This window comes from Orbicella franksi, chromosome 12, assembly GCF_964199315.1.
Source record: "Orbicella franksi chromosome 12, jaOrbFran1.1, whole genome shotgun sequence".
NCBI lineage: Eukaryota > Metazoa > Cnidaria > Anthozoa > Scleractinia > Merulinidae > Orbicella > Orbicella franksi.
Window position 1 is genome coordinate 23,873,393 of NC_138156.1, and position 18,939 is coordinate 23,892,331.

Below are 18,939 nucleotides of genomic sequence, written 5' to 3' on the forward strand. Positions count from 1 at the left end.
AAGGCGCGAACTGCTGGAATCACTTATTGATGTCCATAACAAACAAAGCTGAACAATAATGATATAATGAGAACAGTACCTGATCGCGTTAAAAATTAATCAATGGAGTCCAGTTTCACGCTTCGTTTACTGTTTTCTTTTTGTTTCAGTGTTCATTGATACGGTCATAACAAACCGTGCTGCCACCAGCTTTCCAGGTTATTAGGTTGAAATGCTCCGCCACTCTGCAAGCCGCGTGTGAAAAAACACGACTTGCAAGATTAAGGATAAACGTAACCCGGGAAACGCACCCTCTTTTACATAATTCGTTTACTATTCCTCAATGGTTCAGTGGAGTGTTGTTCCTTTTAGAAAAAGCAAGAAACCACCCTTCAGGTCTGAGCAGTTAAAATATCTAAGGTAAATAAATTTAATTCAGTTTAGTTTAAACCTAAGTATTGCTCACTTTGTCGAAGCCAAAGAAAACAATATTGAGACGACTGAAAGACTACTCACTAGTAATCACGTCAAATTAATTTCTCACGTACTAAATTCTTCTTTTGGTACAACGAGGCGGCAGTAGAGAATATTGAGCACCAGCTTAGCCAAAATGCAGAAAGAGGTGCGTTCTGAGTTCTTCTATCGATCAACTGTAGTCTATACCTTTTCAACCAATCAGATGTCTAGTTTGCCATTAGTTGTTACCTTACTGCAATACCCGAATCCACAATTAGCCAATAAAAAGCCTTGTGAGACCTGTGACTTTCCTCGTATTCTGTGATATCAAGTCACTGACTTGATAGGACCGGATTTCCAATAAATGCTCAAAATTAAGGTGGATAGCGAATCGTGTCTCTTTTGGTACACTCCGGCGACACATCGTTTTGTCTCGCCATCGGTATTTTGACCTGATGAACTATGCGTCAACTCCTTTCGGCTAATAGTGCCGCTGAACTTTATCTCGAACTTTCCGCTGTTTTAGTCTACTCCCATTATCATACATTTGCGCTCGTTCTATTCCCCGCGGGGTTTATTTTAACCGCCCCATTGGTCGATGATTTTGTAGAAAATAGAGGGTCAGTAAAGAGACTACGCATTTTCGACCACTGACTGCTGTTTTTTTTTTTTTTTTTTTTTTGAAATATTCAAGATATGCCAGGCTACGTTTGTTCAAAACAATTTCAATGATATGATACTACGATTATCAGTTGAGTAAGGCACGAGGGAAGTTTGGTTACGAAGTTTTGGCCTTAAAATTATGGTGTTGTCACGGGCAACTTACCTCGTTTCCATTGGTAACAATATCAACGGCCGTTGGTCGCCTGTCGTGTCGCCTACAATTTCGCGCGCTTTGCTGCCAATGACGTCAAAGGCCGACAAGTTACCAATAGATACGAAGCCAGTTGCTCGTGACAACAACAAGATTTTTACGTTAAAACGTGGTGACCAAACTTTCGTTCCGCCTTACTCAACTGATAATCGTAGTAGCTTCTCTGCTTATAATTCTTTCCTCTCGTACCCTGGCCGTGACCAACCGAGACAATAAAAGCACTGGAAACGAGCGATCCCAGCCGTGAGACTCCCACAATGCACCAGGATACACTTCAAGTGGTTTCTGTTTCGTTTTGTTTTTGTGCAAGAGTTGAGGTCTGAGGAATTGAACACGCGGAATACGTCGTAGGGTTCTTTGATATTAATTTAATTAAATCATTCTGAAAGAATAAGGGATGGCCATCCCTCAGGAGGTGTTAGCATATGGTTGGATACCATTTACAGTCGTTGTGGTGGTGAGTTAAATACGTTATTAATATTGAAAACTCTTGATGGGTTTTCCATCAGTAGCAAGCAAAACAAGTAATATTAAATACTTAATTTCCAGCGTGTTTACAACTGTTGTGTCATATGTTACGGTTAGAAGTAAGAGGTTTCGTGTACGATAAACTTAAGTGTTGACACCAGTTGGCAGTTGAAGCTGGGCATGAAGCTGGTTTAAGCCTAAACCTAAGTTTAAAGATTCTGAGCTCGGGAAACTGGATAGTTACTTGACACTAAGTCAGCGTTGCCCATTCTGTGTACAAGATTTGTTAGGGTTACTGTTATTATTATTTGTGTAGCAGAAGTGCCAAAATCCCGGCAAAATTTGGGTTCTGGTCTGCCATTACAAAAGAAGTGATACAAAAGACCATAAAATACACTACAACTAAACAATTGCTCCTAACTAAAGAAAATACAGTGGTTATTCCTTAGTGTACTGAAACTTGATGACATTGCCCTAGTCTGTCTTACTGGAGTGGCAAATTATAACTTCAAGATGCCAACTTATCCCTATATCTAATATGTTTTTTGTTTTGTTTTCTACCAACAGTTAACATTTATTTTTTCATGGTTCTACATCCGTTTTTATCAAGATCATGCGCAGTCTGAAGTGTCGTCCACACTAACTGGCATTCTGGCCCTGGCTATCACATTGCTTACTATTGCTCTTGTTCCTGTGGACATCTTCTTAGTTTCATACATGAAAAATTCAGATGGAACTTGGAAGGTATGCTATGTACCCCAAGCTACTAATGAAAAGTAGTTGAGGCACTGTCCAAAGACAAATGTTTCTCTTCAAGCATGATCTGCCTCACCCCCACCCCTCATATTTGGCCCCCCCTCCCATCTCTCCAAAGCCTGTTGTATCATTGCGTGTGGGGGCGTGGTGGCCTCATGGTTAGTGTGCTTAACTTCAGATTGAGTGGTCTTGGTTCGAGCCCTGACAGGGGATGTTGTGTTGTGTTCTTGGGCAAGACACTTTACTCTCACAGTACCTCTCTCCACCCAGGTGTACAAATGGGTACCTGCAAATTAATTTTAATGCTGGGGGTAACCCTGCAATGGACTAGCATTTCATCCAGGGGGGAGTAGAAATATTCCTAGTCGCTATATGTTACAGAAACCAGGATAAGCTCCAGCCTGGTGGACCCCTTCACTCATATGCAGACTTTACCTTTACCTTGTGGAGGGTGAGGGGGGGGGGGGGGGGAGTAGGATGTCTGGTTATTGACAAAAAAGATGTTCATTTTTTTGTTAAGGAAAGTACAGTTCTTTGTTCTTTCTTTTGACAGGATTGGAGCACAAATGGGACTATGAGAGATGAATTTGAGCAGACAATTGCTGTAGGATATTATGGTATTGTGTGGTATATTTTATTGTATAAAATCAATTATGAGTTGCTCTGTTTAGCGGGTTCCACAAGGCTAAGAAATGGAAGAAAAATAAAATTTATCCCTAAGTTACCATGAGCATTGTATGTCTTCGTAACACCAACTTTATCAAACAGTACCCTGCTAAAATGTATTATGCATTTATTGTGTAACCTGGGCTTCCACTTGATTACACAGAGATGCTAAAAACATTCATTTCTTTTCTTTTTTGGAAATATCTTAAAATTTGAAACAAATAAGTATACTAAACAAATGTGAAGTTCAATGCTGTTTTTATTTTTCAGTGCTGTACTCGTTGGTGGCATTCTTTGCATTCATACTCATGCCATTCATGTACTTCTACTATGAAGAAAAAGATGAGGATGCCACAACAAGACAGGTGAATACAATTTATTATATGGCTAGCTCCATGAGCGGGCAAGATGGAGCTATCTTGCTTGCTCGGGACTACCTGCCATGTCCCGCAAGAAAAATTTCCGCGAAAACCATATAATAAATCCTTTATTGACCAAGCTTGTTCGGTCAAGATGGCTTGATATTGGCCTTGTTCTTTTTTTGCGAGTTTATGGACCTCGACTCTGTCTCGGTTCATAAACACGCAAAAAAAGAACTTGGCCAATGTCCAGCCATCTTGACCTCACACTTGGTCAATAACCCATACATATAACTCAGCAGATTCCAGGCATTTCTTTGGTAGAAAAAAATGAGATGGTAGAAGTCTGTAAGATTCATGTGACAGAAAAAGACAGACTTTCAGTTAATTTTCTTCTCAAAGGAACATGAATTATATTCCTTGTCATGTGCTAACTACAAATTTTCTTTATTGTTTACAGAGGATGTGTGGTGCCTTGAAGTACACCATTGGGTTTTTGATAGTTGCCATTGTTCTTCTTCTTGTTGGGTAAGGATTATTCTATAAGCACTATAAGTGAAGTCTTGGAGCCAACTGGCTCATAGCTACTGGAGCTTATCCCGATTTCTGTAGCATGAAGCGGCTAGGAGTATTTCCATTCAGTCCCCCTGAACGGGATGCTAGTCCATCACAGTTCTTGCCCAAGAACACAACACTGTGTCCCTGGCCAGGACTCGAACCCAGACCTCTTGATCTAGAAACGAGTGCACTAACCATGAGGCCACTGCACCATAGTTAGCCAATAATCATATGAGAAATTTCAAGAATTATTCGAAAATTGATTTGCAGAGCCTTTGCACCATTGAAAAAGCCTCCAAAGAATATAACCCAATGGGAGAAGAAAATTAGCTTCTTAAAAGATGAATTGCAGGCTCATAGTAAGTAATTTATTCCAATCTTAATGTTCCAGAAATATAAGTACGTCATTCCTTGTTAAATACAATTTTTGATCTGTTATGACTCAAAAGTAAAGATTAAAGAATAAAATGTAAATTAAAGTTTACCTTGTGTTGTATTGCAATGTATTTTAATTTGTTATTTTTCTTTATGAGATGGTGAAACTGCCCTGTCACTGCTTATGGGTTTCCTTTCCTTCATTGGCATGGTTATCATGATCACCTACACAGTGAGTACATTATGGTGGTTTACTAATTTCTCAAGTCTTCTTTATGCAGTCCCAGTTAGGAGAATATGGTTTTCGGTCAACACCATTTTTCAGAGATGATCAGGTTATAGGTTATTTTATACTTTCAACCTCCTGAATTCATCATTTACATGTAAGACATAAAATAAAACAAGTTTGCAATACTAGTGATCAGTGCACTTTTCTTAATGTTTAGTTTAATTAAATATTTTGTTATCCGTTGTTCTCTATTTAGGCTTATGGGATGACGTCCTTGCCCTTCTCCATGCTGAAAGGGTTTAAGAACTCAAAGGTATTAATATGAGTAATGAGTATACATGAAGTATGCATTCAAGCACTTGTCATTGCCCAATTTCATTTTAAACTACAAATGAAAACTGATTTGAATGTGAAGTCGGTGTGTCTTTAGATTGTTCTTATTTTTTATTTTTTATAATCATGTGCATTTAGAAAGAACATCTGGAGGTCAGCCATGAACGCGAATCAGTTGAAGAGCGTGCACGCATGATCCGAGCCAAGTACATGGATGGGCGTCCAATGACTGGCCATGATCGAAGAATGCTTGCACGCCTTGAGGGAGAGGAAAAACTCCTCATTAGAAGGGAGAGACATTTACAGGCTGCAAACCTTGGCTGGCTTAACAAATGCCTCAAGTGCTGTCGTCCATTTGAAGTTGTATTTGGTGTTTTGTTCTTGTTACTTGGACTGCTCATCATCGTCTCACTCTTTCTTACTTGGTAATTATCAGCAAAAACTCTTTTTTCATTTTAAAAGTCAACTAAAAAAGAAATTTAACAAATTAATGTTCGTCTGGAATATATCTATTTCTAGCTTGGACAAGGCTCTGAATTCACTGGGGTACAAGTATGGTTATGTACTTACCAAACCTCAGCTGCCTAACCCTATCAACATTGTCATGGTCTATGCACAGAAGGTGCTGTTATCCTTTATTTATTTTTTTTTTAGCTTCTTGTATCATTTCGTTTTATTGCTTGGGTTTAAGATATCTGTTACACATTTCATTCATATATTTTTCAGGTTTTTCCACTGGACTATTGCTTGTTTGTGGCCATTGTTCTCTACTTCCTTTACTGTACCATGTCTGGGATCAGAGCAATTAGCATACGCTGCTGCTGGATTAGAGTATCCTCCAAGTTTTTCCACAAACTTTTATTTTACTTGTGCCTGCCCTTTTTGAGGTGACTCCGGGGAAAAGCTCTGGCCAGGAAAATTGGGCATTGTTGTTGGCAAGACTTTCTAATTTCATGCTGGTGGGTTCCCTGTGATGGAAAGCATCTCGAGGGAAGGAGAAAATCTTTGGTAAATGCTTCAGAAGCAGTGATTAGTGTAGCTCTGGCTGTGCGAGCTGTTTGGCTTGATGCAGACTTAACCTTTTTAGTTCCTTATCCATAAATCTTAAGGTTTCGATCCATGTGGACCTTCAAGCATCTTTTGGTGAAGTATTTATACAATGTACATCCCCCTTTTTAAGGAAACCACAAACTTAACGTCTATGTATAAAATGAACATAGAGTCCGATTTGATAAAATGTTTACTTAACGATGTAAAATTCAATACATTTAGATTGTGCATATATCAATGTCTCCTTCAGTAAGGTCCATCCTTAACTCACAGTTTAAAGCTCTACAAAATACGTTCCCGCAAGACTATGCCGCAAGCTCTGCTGTTTCTCGTCCTGATGTTGATGTTGACTATGCTTTTCTTAAACATTATGTTGTTTACACTGGCTCCTCAGTATGTCATGTATGGCAGCCAACATTACAGAGTAAGTTGATATTTCAGTTACATCACTGATAGCGCTTTGGATATCTTTCTTTTCCAGCTCGTCACTTTTCAGTGAATCTAGCTCCTGAATATGGAATTACTTACAATAGGTTAAAAGGTATTTACCGGTAAGCATAATTAAAATACTTTCTTTTGCAGACAACAACATCTACTGCAGGTCACAGCAGTAACACAACAGTTCATACTAATGGCACTGCGCCTGGAAATAGCAGTGTGACTACTACATTTGAAACAAAAGTCTGCTCCACTGCTGCCCCTGAAGGTCTGTTTACAGCTGTATTTTCACTGTTTACAATGACTATATATCTTTGAGCACTTGCTGTACATAGATTAGTTGACTGGGATGTTGTTTCTGCAAACACTTGTATATTTTATAGTAAAAACACTAAATTATTCAAAATAAAAGGACTCTGACCACTTCAAAATGTGTGCATGGTTTGACAATTCTCCACATGTTGTCTGGTAACTTGTGCGATGAAAGTTGCCGATAACCCTCAGTGGAAAGGATTCAAACTAGAGCACACCTTTTTTCCTTTCGTAGTACAAGGTGACATTTAACTTGCTTGCCTGAAATCTTTGTTGTATGCATTATATTGTTGATGATTAAGTGTCTTCATTGTATTATTTTATTTTTTAATAGTAATTTTGGTTGCAGGTGCAAGGATACATTTTGCTGACAGCCAGTGTGGTCATTTTTTTTTATTAGGTACATGCATCATGACTCGAGCTGCCATGTTACTCAACAGATTTTTCTACAAAGTTTGGTTTTTTGGTGCCTGCTATTACTGGGGAACATGGCTCTTTCTGGCAGTAAGTACTTCACACACTACTGAAGATGTTACAAACAGGAGATACCAAGTTACAATCCTTTGACACTGAGTAGTAATATATGAGTGCAGAATTATTTCCTCCACCAACATAATTTTATGGGAATTATTTGTGTTTATAATTGTTTTGCTTCTGCCAGATGGACATCAAGTGGACGATCTCTTTTTAGAGAAAATAAATAAGAATTTCTTCATTGAGCATATTTGGGAATCTTTAAGTAAATGTTTGAACTCAAAACTACAGAAATACACCTTTAGTTAGTATATTTCAATTTTTGCCTCTGACTCATGAAGCTTGCAATATTGTAGTACTCTTAATTAGCTGAAAAGATTTCACCTTGTTTAACATATGAACTCAACTCTAGACTCCCCCGCCCACCCCCCCCCCCCCCCCCCGCCAGTGCTGTAAACCCTTTGAAAAGTGTTTGATGCCCTCAACTGTAACACTTCAAAGTCAATATAAGCAGATGGATCAGATTTTGATGATGTGGCATTGAACTCAGTAAAGGCATTGATGTGATTTTTCTTTTTTCAACAGATATACATTATTGGCCTGGGGGTGTCAATAGCAAAAAAACGCAAGTCAGTGGTGGATGAGGAGCTGGATTCTAGTGATGACTCAGATGAGGAATTGGTTAATGCTTAAATATCAGTTTAATTTGTACTTTAGTGCAAGTACATCTTGACAGAGCTGTGTTTTAATCACATCTCACAAGTAAAACAACCAAAATGCATTCCAATTTCAAGATATTTGGTCAGGTAGCAAAAGAACGTGTTGCAAACAACTTGTCTTACCTACCTACCTACCTTGTAGATAGGCATGTATATATGCCAAGGGTATCTTTTGCAAAACTAAATGAGCAGCAGTAAATTTTAGTTTCACACATTTAAATTGCTTTTGTTTTAATGTGATTGTGAAGTGAAAGATAAGATTAATCATATCAAAATAACCTTTAACTTAGTTTGCAAAAATCATTCCAAGTGTGAGAAATACCGAAGGTCACTTGAATTGTCTTTGTAGCACCTATCTGTGGTGGGAATTAGAAATTTCAGGTGTTTTGCCCAATTATTGACAGAAATACATATAGAACTAGAATTGTTTGATGATTACAAGTAAATGCTAATTTGAAATCAAAACAAAGCAATCTATGAAAGTTTGTACATGCAAAAAAGGTATTAGATTGCCTTTTTTTGTTCAAGGAGGTATACGTTATGTGTTGTTAGATATTTAATATTTAAACAAATACTTAAAAATAAATCTTTGCAAAAACGTTAATTTACATTAGACCTAGATGCAACAACAAAGTGCATTATAAAGTAGATTGTAATATTCTGTACAGCAAATTTGTAAGAGCACTGATATAGTTGTTACAAAAATAAAATAATTCAGCGTATGTTACATCTCCTGTCCTCATTATTTTTAGCACAGAATAAATCTCAGCTAACTGGGCCATGTAACTCTAATAGATAGTATCAACTCCTTCTCTTGCTACAGTTAAGTTACAATGTCCAAATGTGCCATTAGTTCGTTATTTAAAATATGAACAAGATTCATCCACAAGCTATGCCATTGTGTCCATTTTTTCTATTTCTCCGAGAATGTCGTCATCATCATCATCCATTTGAATGTCTCCCAGGTCATTGTCTGTGTCAGTTTGAGGGACATTTGTGGTACTGTTGATCTCATTCTTTACAGTAACTTTCCCATGATCAAGTCCGCTGTGAGCAGCACTTCCTAGCCGTGATGCCCCACCCTGTCTATCCTGTAGTGACTGACGACTCTCATCAAAGTATTGGTTGGGATGATGAACAGCAGAACTGGCTGTTACCTGTTGGGAAAATTTTTTAGAAAAACGTTTAATTTGAGGCTCTTATATTATTAATATGTCCACATGAATACATTATTTTTCAGTGTCAATCTCTGTAGACACTATTAAAAGAACTCGGTCACGGTTTGCGCATATTGAAAACGTAAGTCTCAATTTCATGGTTTGCAATCTGTGTTATCTTCTCCATCTTTGTTCCTTTATGGTTTATCGTTATCTCTTTGGTGTTTTTCTATCTTATTAAACTGTTATTTTCAGGTTTCCTACCATTTAAAGGTAATTTTGTATGTGGCCAAAATAACTCAAAATACCATGACTGAGCTCCTTTATTATACTTTCAAGCATACTTCAAGTAAAGGATCACATATTTGAGAAAATAATACCCCATGTGTCAGCTCATAGTATCTTGTACAGGCCAGCTGGTAATGGGACTCTTTCACAAACTCCATTATCTGCAAACCAGAAAAATCATTACACACAAGAATTGTGATTAAAAAAGATAGAGAGAAACATTTAAAAAGGAATATTAATGCTAGTACAGGATGTTTTGTGTCATCTAATGGCGACCAGGTGATGCCAAAATGTTGTACACAAGATTTTGAAATTGTTATGATGCAGCATACTATGTTGCCATCACTAGACAAAGTTTCGACATTGTTACATGTAAGTTGGTACTTGCATACTTACATGTAAGAACTTGCAATTTATTATCTCAAATTCTTAAGGGAAACAAACAAAAAAATAGCTCCAGATAATGAGGTTCTACTGTATTTATAACCATTGTTTGGTACTGCAAATGATGTATGTGCAAAATCTTTCATATATTAGCTCCTTCCCTGGACCTTGAGTTTGAAAAACCAGGAAAAGGTTGTAACAAAGCTGTGAAAAAGTAATGTGTAGTTCCAGAAAATATCCATACCTCTCCCATGGAAGGGATTTTTCTAACACCTCCCCACCCCTCTGGAAATTCCAGTTAAGCTTCATACATTTCTTTAAGTTTTTTTGGTCTCATAGATCCCCCCACCCCCCAGGAAATTCCAATCCCTTCTGTGGGGGGAGTATGGATATTTTCTGGAACTGCACAATGACAACAAAAAAAATGCCTGATGGACATTCATGGTAGCAATGAAAATCACTGTTCAATACAAGTTACAGTCCACACAAGTTCAGTTCCAGTGGGTATGCTGTGTTGTTTTGGATACAGAGTATATCTGAGATGATTTGAGGTTTTGCAAAAAAAACATAGTTACATGTTTCAGAGGATACTTTGATTTACCTCGTCAATACCCTTCTTGGGTACTCTGTATGCTGCTAAGCGTTGGCGCAGTAGATCAGCATCAGTGTGTCTAAATGGGCACCCTGTGGAAAAAGTGTAATAACAAATGTGTCTGTCAATTCCTCAGTTGACCATTCATTTTAATGGAAAAAAAGATAGGGAAAAAAAACCCTGGAAACAACAACAAGTAAAACGACAACAACAACAAACAAAAGGAAACTTAATTATTGGCAGTGTTGGAAGAAAAAATAGCCCTACTTCCCATGGTAGTTTTCTCAGTTTGAATCTCCTTCCACTGCTCTGGACATTCCAGTTAAGCATCATACTTCCCTTAAAAAAGTATTTGAAAGCCCTTTTCACTTGAACATTTCCCTTGATCCTCTGTTGGGTTAGGCTTGATTTCCAGCCATTTAACAAAAGCACTCCCAAAACTGCTGGAAATCGAGCCTACTGTTGGGTAGATACTCACCATTTTGTGGAACCATACAGTGTTTACAAAATGTGGTTGTGGGAAATAAATAAGCAAGATGTAAAATCTTGCAAAAAAATCTTAAAATGATCCAAAATATGCTTCAAAAGTATAATACCATGATGATCGCCAGGACCAGGGGCATTTGACATGATGATCTTCATACAGCTGTATGGTGTGTAGTCTGCTCTTTTGCCTTCCTTTCCGTAGTTGTGACGAATGTTGTATGCATACTGCTTGTCAAACTAAAAATATAAACCAGATTATTGGCTGTTGGTTTAAGTATGAACACAAGCACGTTAAAATATGTTGACCAATTTTAGTCTTGAGATCAAGAAATTATCTTTCTCTAAACTGATGGCGTTTCTTTGAATGAAAATTTGGTGCAAGTTTATTGTAAAATACCTTGTCCACATCCATAAGTTTTGTGAACTCTGCTCTCCAGAAGATAAGTGCTTCTTCCAGGCTGAGACCAATACCCTGCAATAAAACAGGCAAACATAAAATATAAACAATAGCCTCCATGTGGTGCAAAAATATGCTGGGATATTTCTCTACAGACATTATCTGTTCCTCAAAGCTCATAGTTTTCTGAGCGTAGCTCGAGGAAAACTGTGAGCTTTGAGGAACAGATAATGTCCAAGGACAAATATCCCAGCATATTTTCACACCAAATGGAGGCTATTGTGTTTATTATCCTTCAAATATTTTTGCCACACGTGCAGTTTTGAAAACTGGGGAATATCACTTGGAAATTCCCCAGTTCTAGCTGGGGAATATTCAGTCATGTGATGTGCCTATACCAATCACGCACAGGTGAAAATATTTGATAGATTATAGCGTAAAATATCGCACAGCCTGGGATGATAATTTATTATAACATTCTTAGTTTCTCTGAGTTTCATCAAAGGAGCACAAATTACTAACCTTAAGGAACAGACCATACTGAAGACGGCCACCGTGCTTCAAGTGGTGATTTTCTTTCAGTGCTGTATGAAGCTGACGCATACACAAAGGAAAGGAGCTTCTTGACAACTGTAAGTCAAGAATCATAAGGCTTATATTCTCATTTAAGTGGAGTGAAAGAATGAGGGGTCACAACATTGGAGAAATAAGATACTGATCACTCTCTGGTATTCCATGGTATTGGTACAGTAATGTACAAAAAAAAAAAAAAAAAAAAAAAAAAAAAATTATGCACTTACACTATCTATCTGATCCAAGGTAACTTTTCCTGCTGCTGTTTTTTTGTGACTGTAGTCCTGTCCAACATACTGTCGACTAAATAAAATATGCTGCTTTATGTTACGGTGTTGTATAACATTTTAAATGCTATTATTTAGAAATGGTTCTTCTAATATGGTGAGATCTTAGTGACTCATCAATGGTCTGATTCACAGGGTTCTATATTGAGTTAACAACGACTATCTTGCATTTTACCTGAGGTTTGTCAACTTTGGTAGCAGCCTCTCATCTTCCTCTAAGTAAGGCAAAGCCCTGGCAGTCATCTAAAGGAAACATCGGTATGTACATTACACATTGGTTAATGTACAGTTTAACCTCCCATAAGTGACCACCTAAAATGTCAAGCTCAGGTGGTCGCTTATGAGAGCAGCTCAGACGTTGCGTTAAAAGTTTGTCTCATATGGTACCTGCAGAGGGATATCACTTCTAATTTTCAGTAATTATAACACATATAAGGTCATCTCCTTTAAGACTGACAAAGTGCAGTGTATGTGCATTTTTTTCTTTAAAGTTTTAAATGTTTTATAAACTAATGTTTTTTTTTCATGTGAAAGGTCAATTTTGAGAGAAAAAACAAGGTACTCCCATTAAGAACTTTTTGTCTCTGGTACTTCCCAGGAATGTGATAATATTACAACACCCTATTATCAATTTCTGCTCTACTATCAGTCAAGTGGTTGCTTATGATGAGGTTAAAAACAGAAAATTTCAAATTTTTAGCCCTAAAAGTGATTGCGGTCGCTTATGAGAGGTGGTCGCTAACAAGAGGTTTCATTATAATGATCTGACTTGGAAACTTTTGGTATTTTGGAAAACTGTTCGCTGATGAGAGGTGGTCCAACCGGAGGTTCAACTGTGGTCGCTAACAAGAGGTTTTATTATAATGATCTGACTTGGAAACTTTTGGTATTTTGGAAAACTGTTCGCTGATGAGAGGTGGTCCAACCGGAGGTTCAACTGTATAACACAATGGAACAAGAAACCCATCAGAATGATGATGTAAAGTGAAAAGACACTTACTGCAAGCGCCCGAGACAATTGCATACGAAATTCATTAGCTACCAGGGATACAAGATCATCTCTAGGGACATATGCAAAACCCTGCAACAACACAAAGATAAAAAGGTTATATAGCAAATCAGAGAACATCACTAAATAACTAAGCTATATCATTATAAGAAGTACAAAATCACTTTGACAGGCCACGTTTTTTTGTTACTTACATTTTCCAGATAAACCTTTCTTGATCTTACTAGATCAAGAGCTTCAACAAAGGGAACCTGGAAATAAAATAACATATTACTCTTGAAGGTGGTGGAAGATTTGCAATGCGGAAGAGTCAACATCTTAACTCTTTACTTGGAAGTGAGTGTGGTTGTTCTCTGGAAAGCAGTCTTTACACTAGCTAGTGTTCATACATTGACAAATAATACAAGAAGTACATGTTTACTTTGAAATAGTCAGTAGCCACAACTTTAAGATGGGAGAGGTTGAAGCCGGCATCCATCAGCTCTGACTCCTTTTCTTCTCTTTCTGCAGGGTCAATCTGCACACAAAAAAGAAAACATAAACAAAAACAAGACACCCATCTACTTGTATCGTTACTATAAAGAATACTCAATTCAAGCTCCCTCGTTCAAAGAAAAAGAGATTTGTTTATATCAAGTTCTGAAAGTAATAATAAAATTTAAATAACTTGTGATATTATTGTGCATACTGGTTTGTAGTCCAAGCCATTGGCTTCAAGAAAATCATCCACTTCCTTTGAGTCAATTTTAGCCACTTCTGTGAGACGAAATCTAACATGAGAAAAGAAAATTGTATAATAGGCATGCAATGCATGCAAAGTGCTAAAACTCAAGCCCTTAAATTAACATACAGTCAAACCCCTGTCAAGTAGCCAGCCACCCTTGGGAAAATGAGAGGTAGCTACTTAATAGGGGTTCCTCTGTCAGGAATTACCATGAAACTTCAATTTATTCAAATACAAACATGCTTTATTCAACATGGAATCTTATGAAGACAATAACAAATTTGTGTTTGATACTCTTACACATGTATGTGTCATTGCCCTTTCCAAAACTAAAGCAAACTACGTGCATTAGGACAGCTTACATGTATATACAGTATGAGGAAGCAAGCTCTGCCCTAGACTTTCAGAAAAGTCCTTCATCTTGTTTATTCATTACCCACCACATGAAGGACTTTTAATACTTGATTGGCGCCAATTTTAGCGACCCAAAAATAGGTTGCTGCGCTTAGACCAATCAGAGTTGCCATGTATATTCCCTGGGGACAGAACTGTCAACAAAACGTGACTTGTGGCCGTAACTTGGGGTCGATTGTGAAAGTGATTAACAAGGAAGCCTCAAAGGCCACGGAATATTCTATATTGCGTGACTACCAGGAAGAGAAAGTGGAAGTGCAGTATTGGTCCAGAAGAGATGTGTTTGTTTCGGCCTAGCCTGCCAAGAGGCAAGTTTCAGCCCCAACCGGAACTGGGAAGAGCTTAACTTTAGAGCTAGCTCCACACGCATTTCATTGTTTAAATGGAGAGACCAGTAGCAATAGCAATGCCGTCGTCTTGGTGCATGTGGTTCTGCTGATTTCGCTCATGAAAGATCAGGTCTCGAACCTAAATTCCTGTGGCATTTCAGCATCTTACATAGGAGATTGTTCAGAACAACAGTTGCAGGACATTTTAGTTATTAAAGGTATCAATATGTTCCACGATTCAAGTCAAGGACTCACAAAGGTAATCTGAGACACCAGTTGCAAGTCACGCAACTCATTTTTGGCGTGAAACTCAAATGAAAAACCTTTGTAAAAATATTGAAGATCCGATACCAGGATTCATTATAAAGGAGGTAAAAAACGTTCTCTGGTAAAATTGTGTAAAGTTGTGAGCTTTCAACAGCCAGTCTGCTGTCTTTGACAGACAAAAATGAAATGATAAAATAGACCTAAAAGTTTTTGAATATAACAAGCGAATGGCATATATTAAATAGAATATGTGTGAAAGAATGTGAGAATGCTAAAAGTGTAAAATTAGTGTTTGTTTAAAAGAATGTTATATTGTCCCGGCAGAGGGCACAAATTGTTGTCGGCCTCGACCGTTTTCGCTGTGTGCCAGGATTCCAGTGTCTTTCTAATGCGGCTGTTGCCTTTGTCAATTATCTCAGCATTGTTAAAGTCGATGGTATGATCAAAGGTCCAGGCATGTTTTGCTACATTGGAGCCTTTAGCACATTGTTTAGTATTTCTGATATGTTCTTTTCCCCTTGTACTAAACGATCTTTTTGTCTCACCGATGTAACTCCAGGGACAAGACCCACAAGGGATTTTGTAAACAAAATTAAACTGGTCGTTGATCCGAGGTCGAAACTTGGGAACAGGGAACTCTTGTTGTAGTGTTTTGATTGGTTTGTTGGTTACTTGAATATCATGACTTTTGAGAATTCTAGAAAGAGGCTCGGTAATACCTTTGATGTAGGGAAGGACCGCGAAGCTCTGACTATTCGTTGGGTCAGCCCAACTGAAGAACATCCCAACTAGTTCTTCAGGTGAAGGTGTTGGAGGAGTCAAAGATTTCTTTCTTATGATATCAGCAGTGACTTTTTGTGGGTGGCCATTAGATTGTAACGCGGTGCTAATGCGATCAATTTCATGGGCTTTTCCAGCTTCCGAGTTTGGAAGTTTTAGGGCTCTATGTAAAAGTGTCACTGCAGTGCTGATTTTGTGCTTTCTGTCATGATGTGAACAGAAATCAAGATATCTGTCCGTGTGCGTGGGCTTACGATAGACATCGAAAGCAGGGGTGCAGGGGAGCAGGGATGGCACAGTGGTGAGAGCACTCGCCTCCCACCAATGTGGCCTGGGTTCGATTCCCGGACCCGACGCCATAAGTGGGTTGAGTTTGTGTTGGTTCTCTTCTCTGCTTCAAGGGTTTTTCTCTGGGTTCTCCAGTTTTCCCCCCTCAGCAAAAACCAACACACAGCTGATTCCAGCTGGCTGTAAGCTGTGCTCCAAGGTCACACATGGACTGTATAGCGGCTGCCAGAGGTGCCAATGTATGCTTTCGGTTCGACCTTGTTGAGCTGTGTCTTTGCTGTACTTTGCGACGGCGATTAGCCGTGACAATTATTATTATTATTATTATCGATGTTGAGCCTCTCATTATCGCAAGAAAAAAGGGTGTCAAGGAATGGCAGCTGGCCATTAGATTTGTGCTCAATGGTGAAGGAAATATGCGGGTCGATAGAGTTCAGTGAGTCATGAAAAGAAGTAACTGCATTCTTTTTGATGACACAAAAACTGTCATCTACATAACGTTTCCAGATTTTGGGTGGAACCGGGGTTAAATTGATTGCTGTTTCTTGAATTTCCTCCATACATAAGTTGGCTACTACGGGGCTGACAGGGCTACCCATGACATGGCCGTGGATTTGTTTGTAGATGTCGTCATTGTAAATGAAATAATTGTTGGACAGCACAAAGTTCAGTAAACAAATTATGTCATCAATGTCTAGATTGTCTAGAAAAACCTTCAAGTGAGACAAGTTCTCAAGACTTTGTTGCCCACTTTGCCACTTCGCAACCATCACACCATGCTGCTGCTTCGCAGCCTAAAACCTTGCACCTTGTTTGGCTATTCTACCTTGAACATCATGAGGTTGGTTTGTGGCAAGTTCAGCTCTGCCTTGGCTACTTGAATTACTTCTATTTTCTTCACACAAATGACACTGGATAAGTGCTGGCCTGGCTCTAAACTCATACATTTGAATTAGACATTGGATGCTTTCATTACAGTTAATTATTATTTCTACCTGACATGTTGTACCTACCTGAATAACTCAACTTCTTGAGACAAAAACCAACGCCGGAGATCTTCCCTGCAAAAAAAAAGAAAAAAAAAAGAAAAAAAAAAGAAACAAAATGCTAGGAGATAAATTCCTACTAAAATTTTTCTCATGCAGAGGATAACCTTCTTTTATTGCAAGAAATATGCATACATGTAGTTGGAATACTTACGATCTACAATATGCAAGGCGTAGGATAAAATGGGAGATGTGGTCTTTTCGTCTTTCAGTGATGTTGATTTCATCCTCACGATTCTATTCAAATCAAAGTAATACGAGAATAATAGAATAAAGAAAAAAGATAATATTTTGTAGGCCAAGAACCTAAGTGAGGTTTATTAATCAACTATTGATTTGGGATTAAGAGTGTTATCACATACCTTATGAGCTTTTTGTGCCTGTGGTAAGAATTTTTTCAAGCTTTCCTTCATAGCAGTGTCATATTCTTCTGAACTTCTTTTGTAGCGTATACCAAATGTTTCAACTTCTCTCAGAACTGACACATAAGGAAATAAATCTTAAGTTAGTTTTGTAATGACTGACATGATTATCGTTTAAGTTAAGGAAGAAGTTCTAACACACAGTCAAGGTGCTGGTATCTTATCAAAAGCCCAGGTAGTGTGGCTCAAGACTGAGAAAAATTCCAGACTGCCATTGCGGTCACACCCTTATAGATATGCTTATTAATGTGTTCTTACAGTTCAAAATAATTTATTACAATCTGGGGTTTGGGGAGATCAGATTCCAGGTAAATTAGATATTGACTCTGTTAGAGGTTCGTCATGCCGTGAAACATGGACTGCAGCACATAGTGACAGCCATGCTCAGTGATTAGGAATCACTTTTTATTTGAGGAGACGTGGATTTTTCATCAGCTGACATGCATTAATGCTGTTTTGACAGAGGTTGTATCATAAGGATTTTCAGATCACCCCTGGGGGGTACTCCCAGAAAAATTTGGTGGGGGTGTGCAGCCCCCTTCCCAAAACCCTTGTCCTATTTATGACCAAAATCTGCAATTTTCCCTACCCTATTAATAACCTGGCCAAAAGTTTGATACCCTATATATGACCGTTGCGACAGGCACAGTTGCCCTAAACATAATTGATAATGATGAAAAAGTAGCTTCTTCTAAAAAACATTCCCAATTCAAGACTAGAGTGCAAAAACCATACCCTATTTATGACCAAAATGGCTTAAATCAATACCCTATTTATGACCAAAACGGCTGAAAAACCATACCATTTGGGGCCGCACATACCTATATAACCCAAACAAGGGAGTATCCCCCGGGATAACACCCTCTCCCCCCAGCAAAAAAGAATGATAACCATTACATCCCAGGGCAGTAACTGCTAAGGGTTGAGTATGTCATTGTGCAACGACATGATATGAACTATTTTTTTGGCCGTATTGCTTTTTGTGTGAAGCTCGATCTTTATCGAGATAACGGACTCTGACGGCACATGTAAGATTTTGAGTCCAAACAAAGATCTTGAATCCTTAGACGTCTCTCAGTCTCTGCCTGCACTTGTACTCGTCAACAGAGAATAAGTAAGCTTAAATTACGCGAAAAATCATTCCACAGACCTTGAGAAAAGTTCTGAAATCTTGTTGCTTAAAATAAATTCCTGTTTATAAGCTCATGTACCTTTCAATCGGTCGATTGCGAACTCCTCGAACTCTTCCAGCGTGATGTTGTCTGTTGGCGGAACCTTGTACATCTGCAGACCGTGTACATACTTGCCAACATTTTCTGCGTCTTCTAATTTTGTAATTTTACTTTTTCTTCGCTTAGGATTGCCCGTGAATTGCATATTCCCGTCGAAATAAAGCTCGCAAAGATCGAATCTTTCTTTTCCCGCCAAATGAACACGAAAATGGTCTAGG

The 18,939-nt window shown here is 38.3% G+C and overlaps 3 protein-coding genes across 3 annotated transcripts; 1 reads left to right on the plus strand and 2 right to left on the minus strand.

The window, feature by feature from the left end:
• The first annotated feature begins 1,602 nt into the window (after positions 1 to 1,602).
• Positions 1,603 to 8,188, plus strand: LOC145462882 (putative lysosomal cobalamin transporter). Its single transcript, XM_081446527.1, has 15 exons — positions 1,603 to 1,766; positions 2,345 to 2,521; positions 3,087 to 3,150; positions 3,470 to 3,564; positions 4,019 to 4,086; positions 4,387 to 4,475; positions 4,650 to 4,723; positions 4,977 to 5,033; positions 5,192 to 5,478; positions 5,573 to 5,675; positions 5,780 to 5,884; positions 6,384 to 6,527; positions 6,686 to 6,809; positions 7,254 to 7,357; positions 7,913 to 8,188. The coding sequence occupies exons 1-15, from the start codon at positions 1,707 to 1,709 to the stop codon at positions 8,018 to 8,020; spliced, it is 1,659 nt and encodes a 552-aa protein (XP_081302653.1). The 5' UTR covers positions 1,603 to 1,706; the 3' UTR covers positions 8,021 to 8,188.
• Positions 8,189 to 8,584: 396 nt separating this feature from the next.
• On the minus strand, positions 8,585 to 18,905 carry LOC145462883 (DNA primase large subunit-like). The gene is made up of 16 exons (XM_081446528.1): positions 18,701 to 18,905; positions 17,430 to 17,545; positions 17,222 to 17,304; positions 17,035 to 17,082; positions 13,908 to 13,989; positions 13,641 to 13,736; positions 13,414 to 13,470; positions 13,211 to 13,291; positions 12,386 to 12,453; positions 12,151 to 12,226; positions 11,873 to 11,980; positions 11,351 to 11,425; positions 11,064 to 11,190; positions 10,477 to 10,559; positions 9,584 to 9,652; positions 8,585 to 9,203 (listed from the first exon to the last, which is right to left on the minus strand). The coding sequence occupies exons 1-16, from the start codon at positions 18,864 to 18,866 to the stop codon at positions 8,937 to 8,939; spliced, it is 1,602 nt and encodes a 533-aa protein (XP_081302654.1). The 5' UTR covers positions 18,867 to 18,905; the 3' UTR covers positions 8,585 to 8,936.
• LOC145463649 (uncharacterized) lies at positions 15,239 to 16,791 on the minus strand. Its single transcript, XM_081447401.1, has 2 exons — positions 16,353 to 16,791; positions 15,239 to 15,999 (listed from the first exon to the last, which is right to left on the minus strand). The coding sequence occupies exons 1-2, from the start codon at positions 16,789 to 16,791 to the stop codon at positions 15,239 to 15,241; spliced, it is 1,200 nt and encodes a 399-aa protein (XP_081303527.1).
• Positions 18,906 to 18,939: the final 34 nt, after the last annotated feature.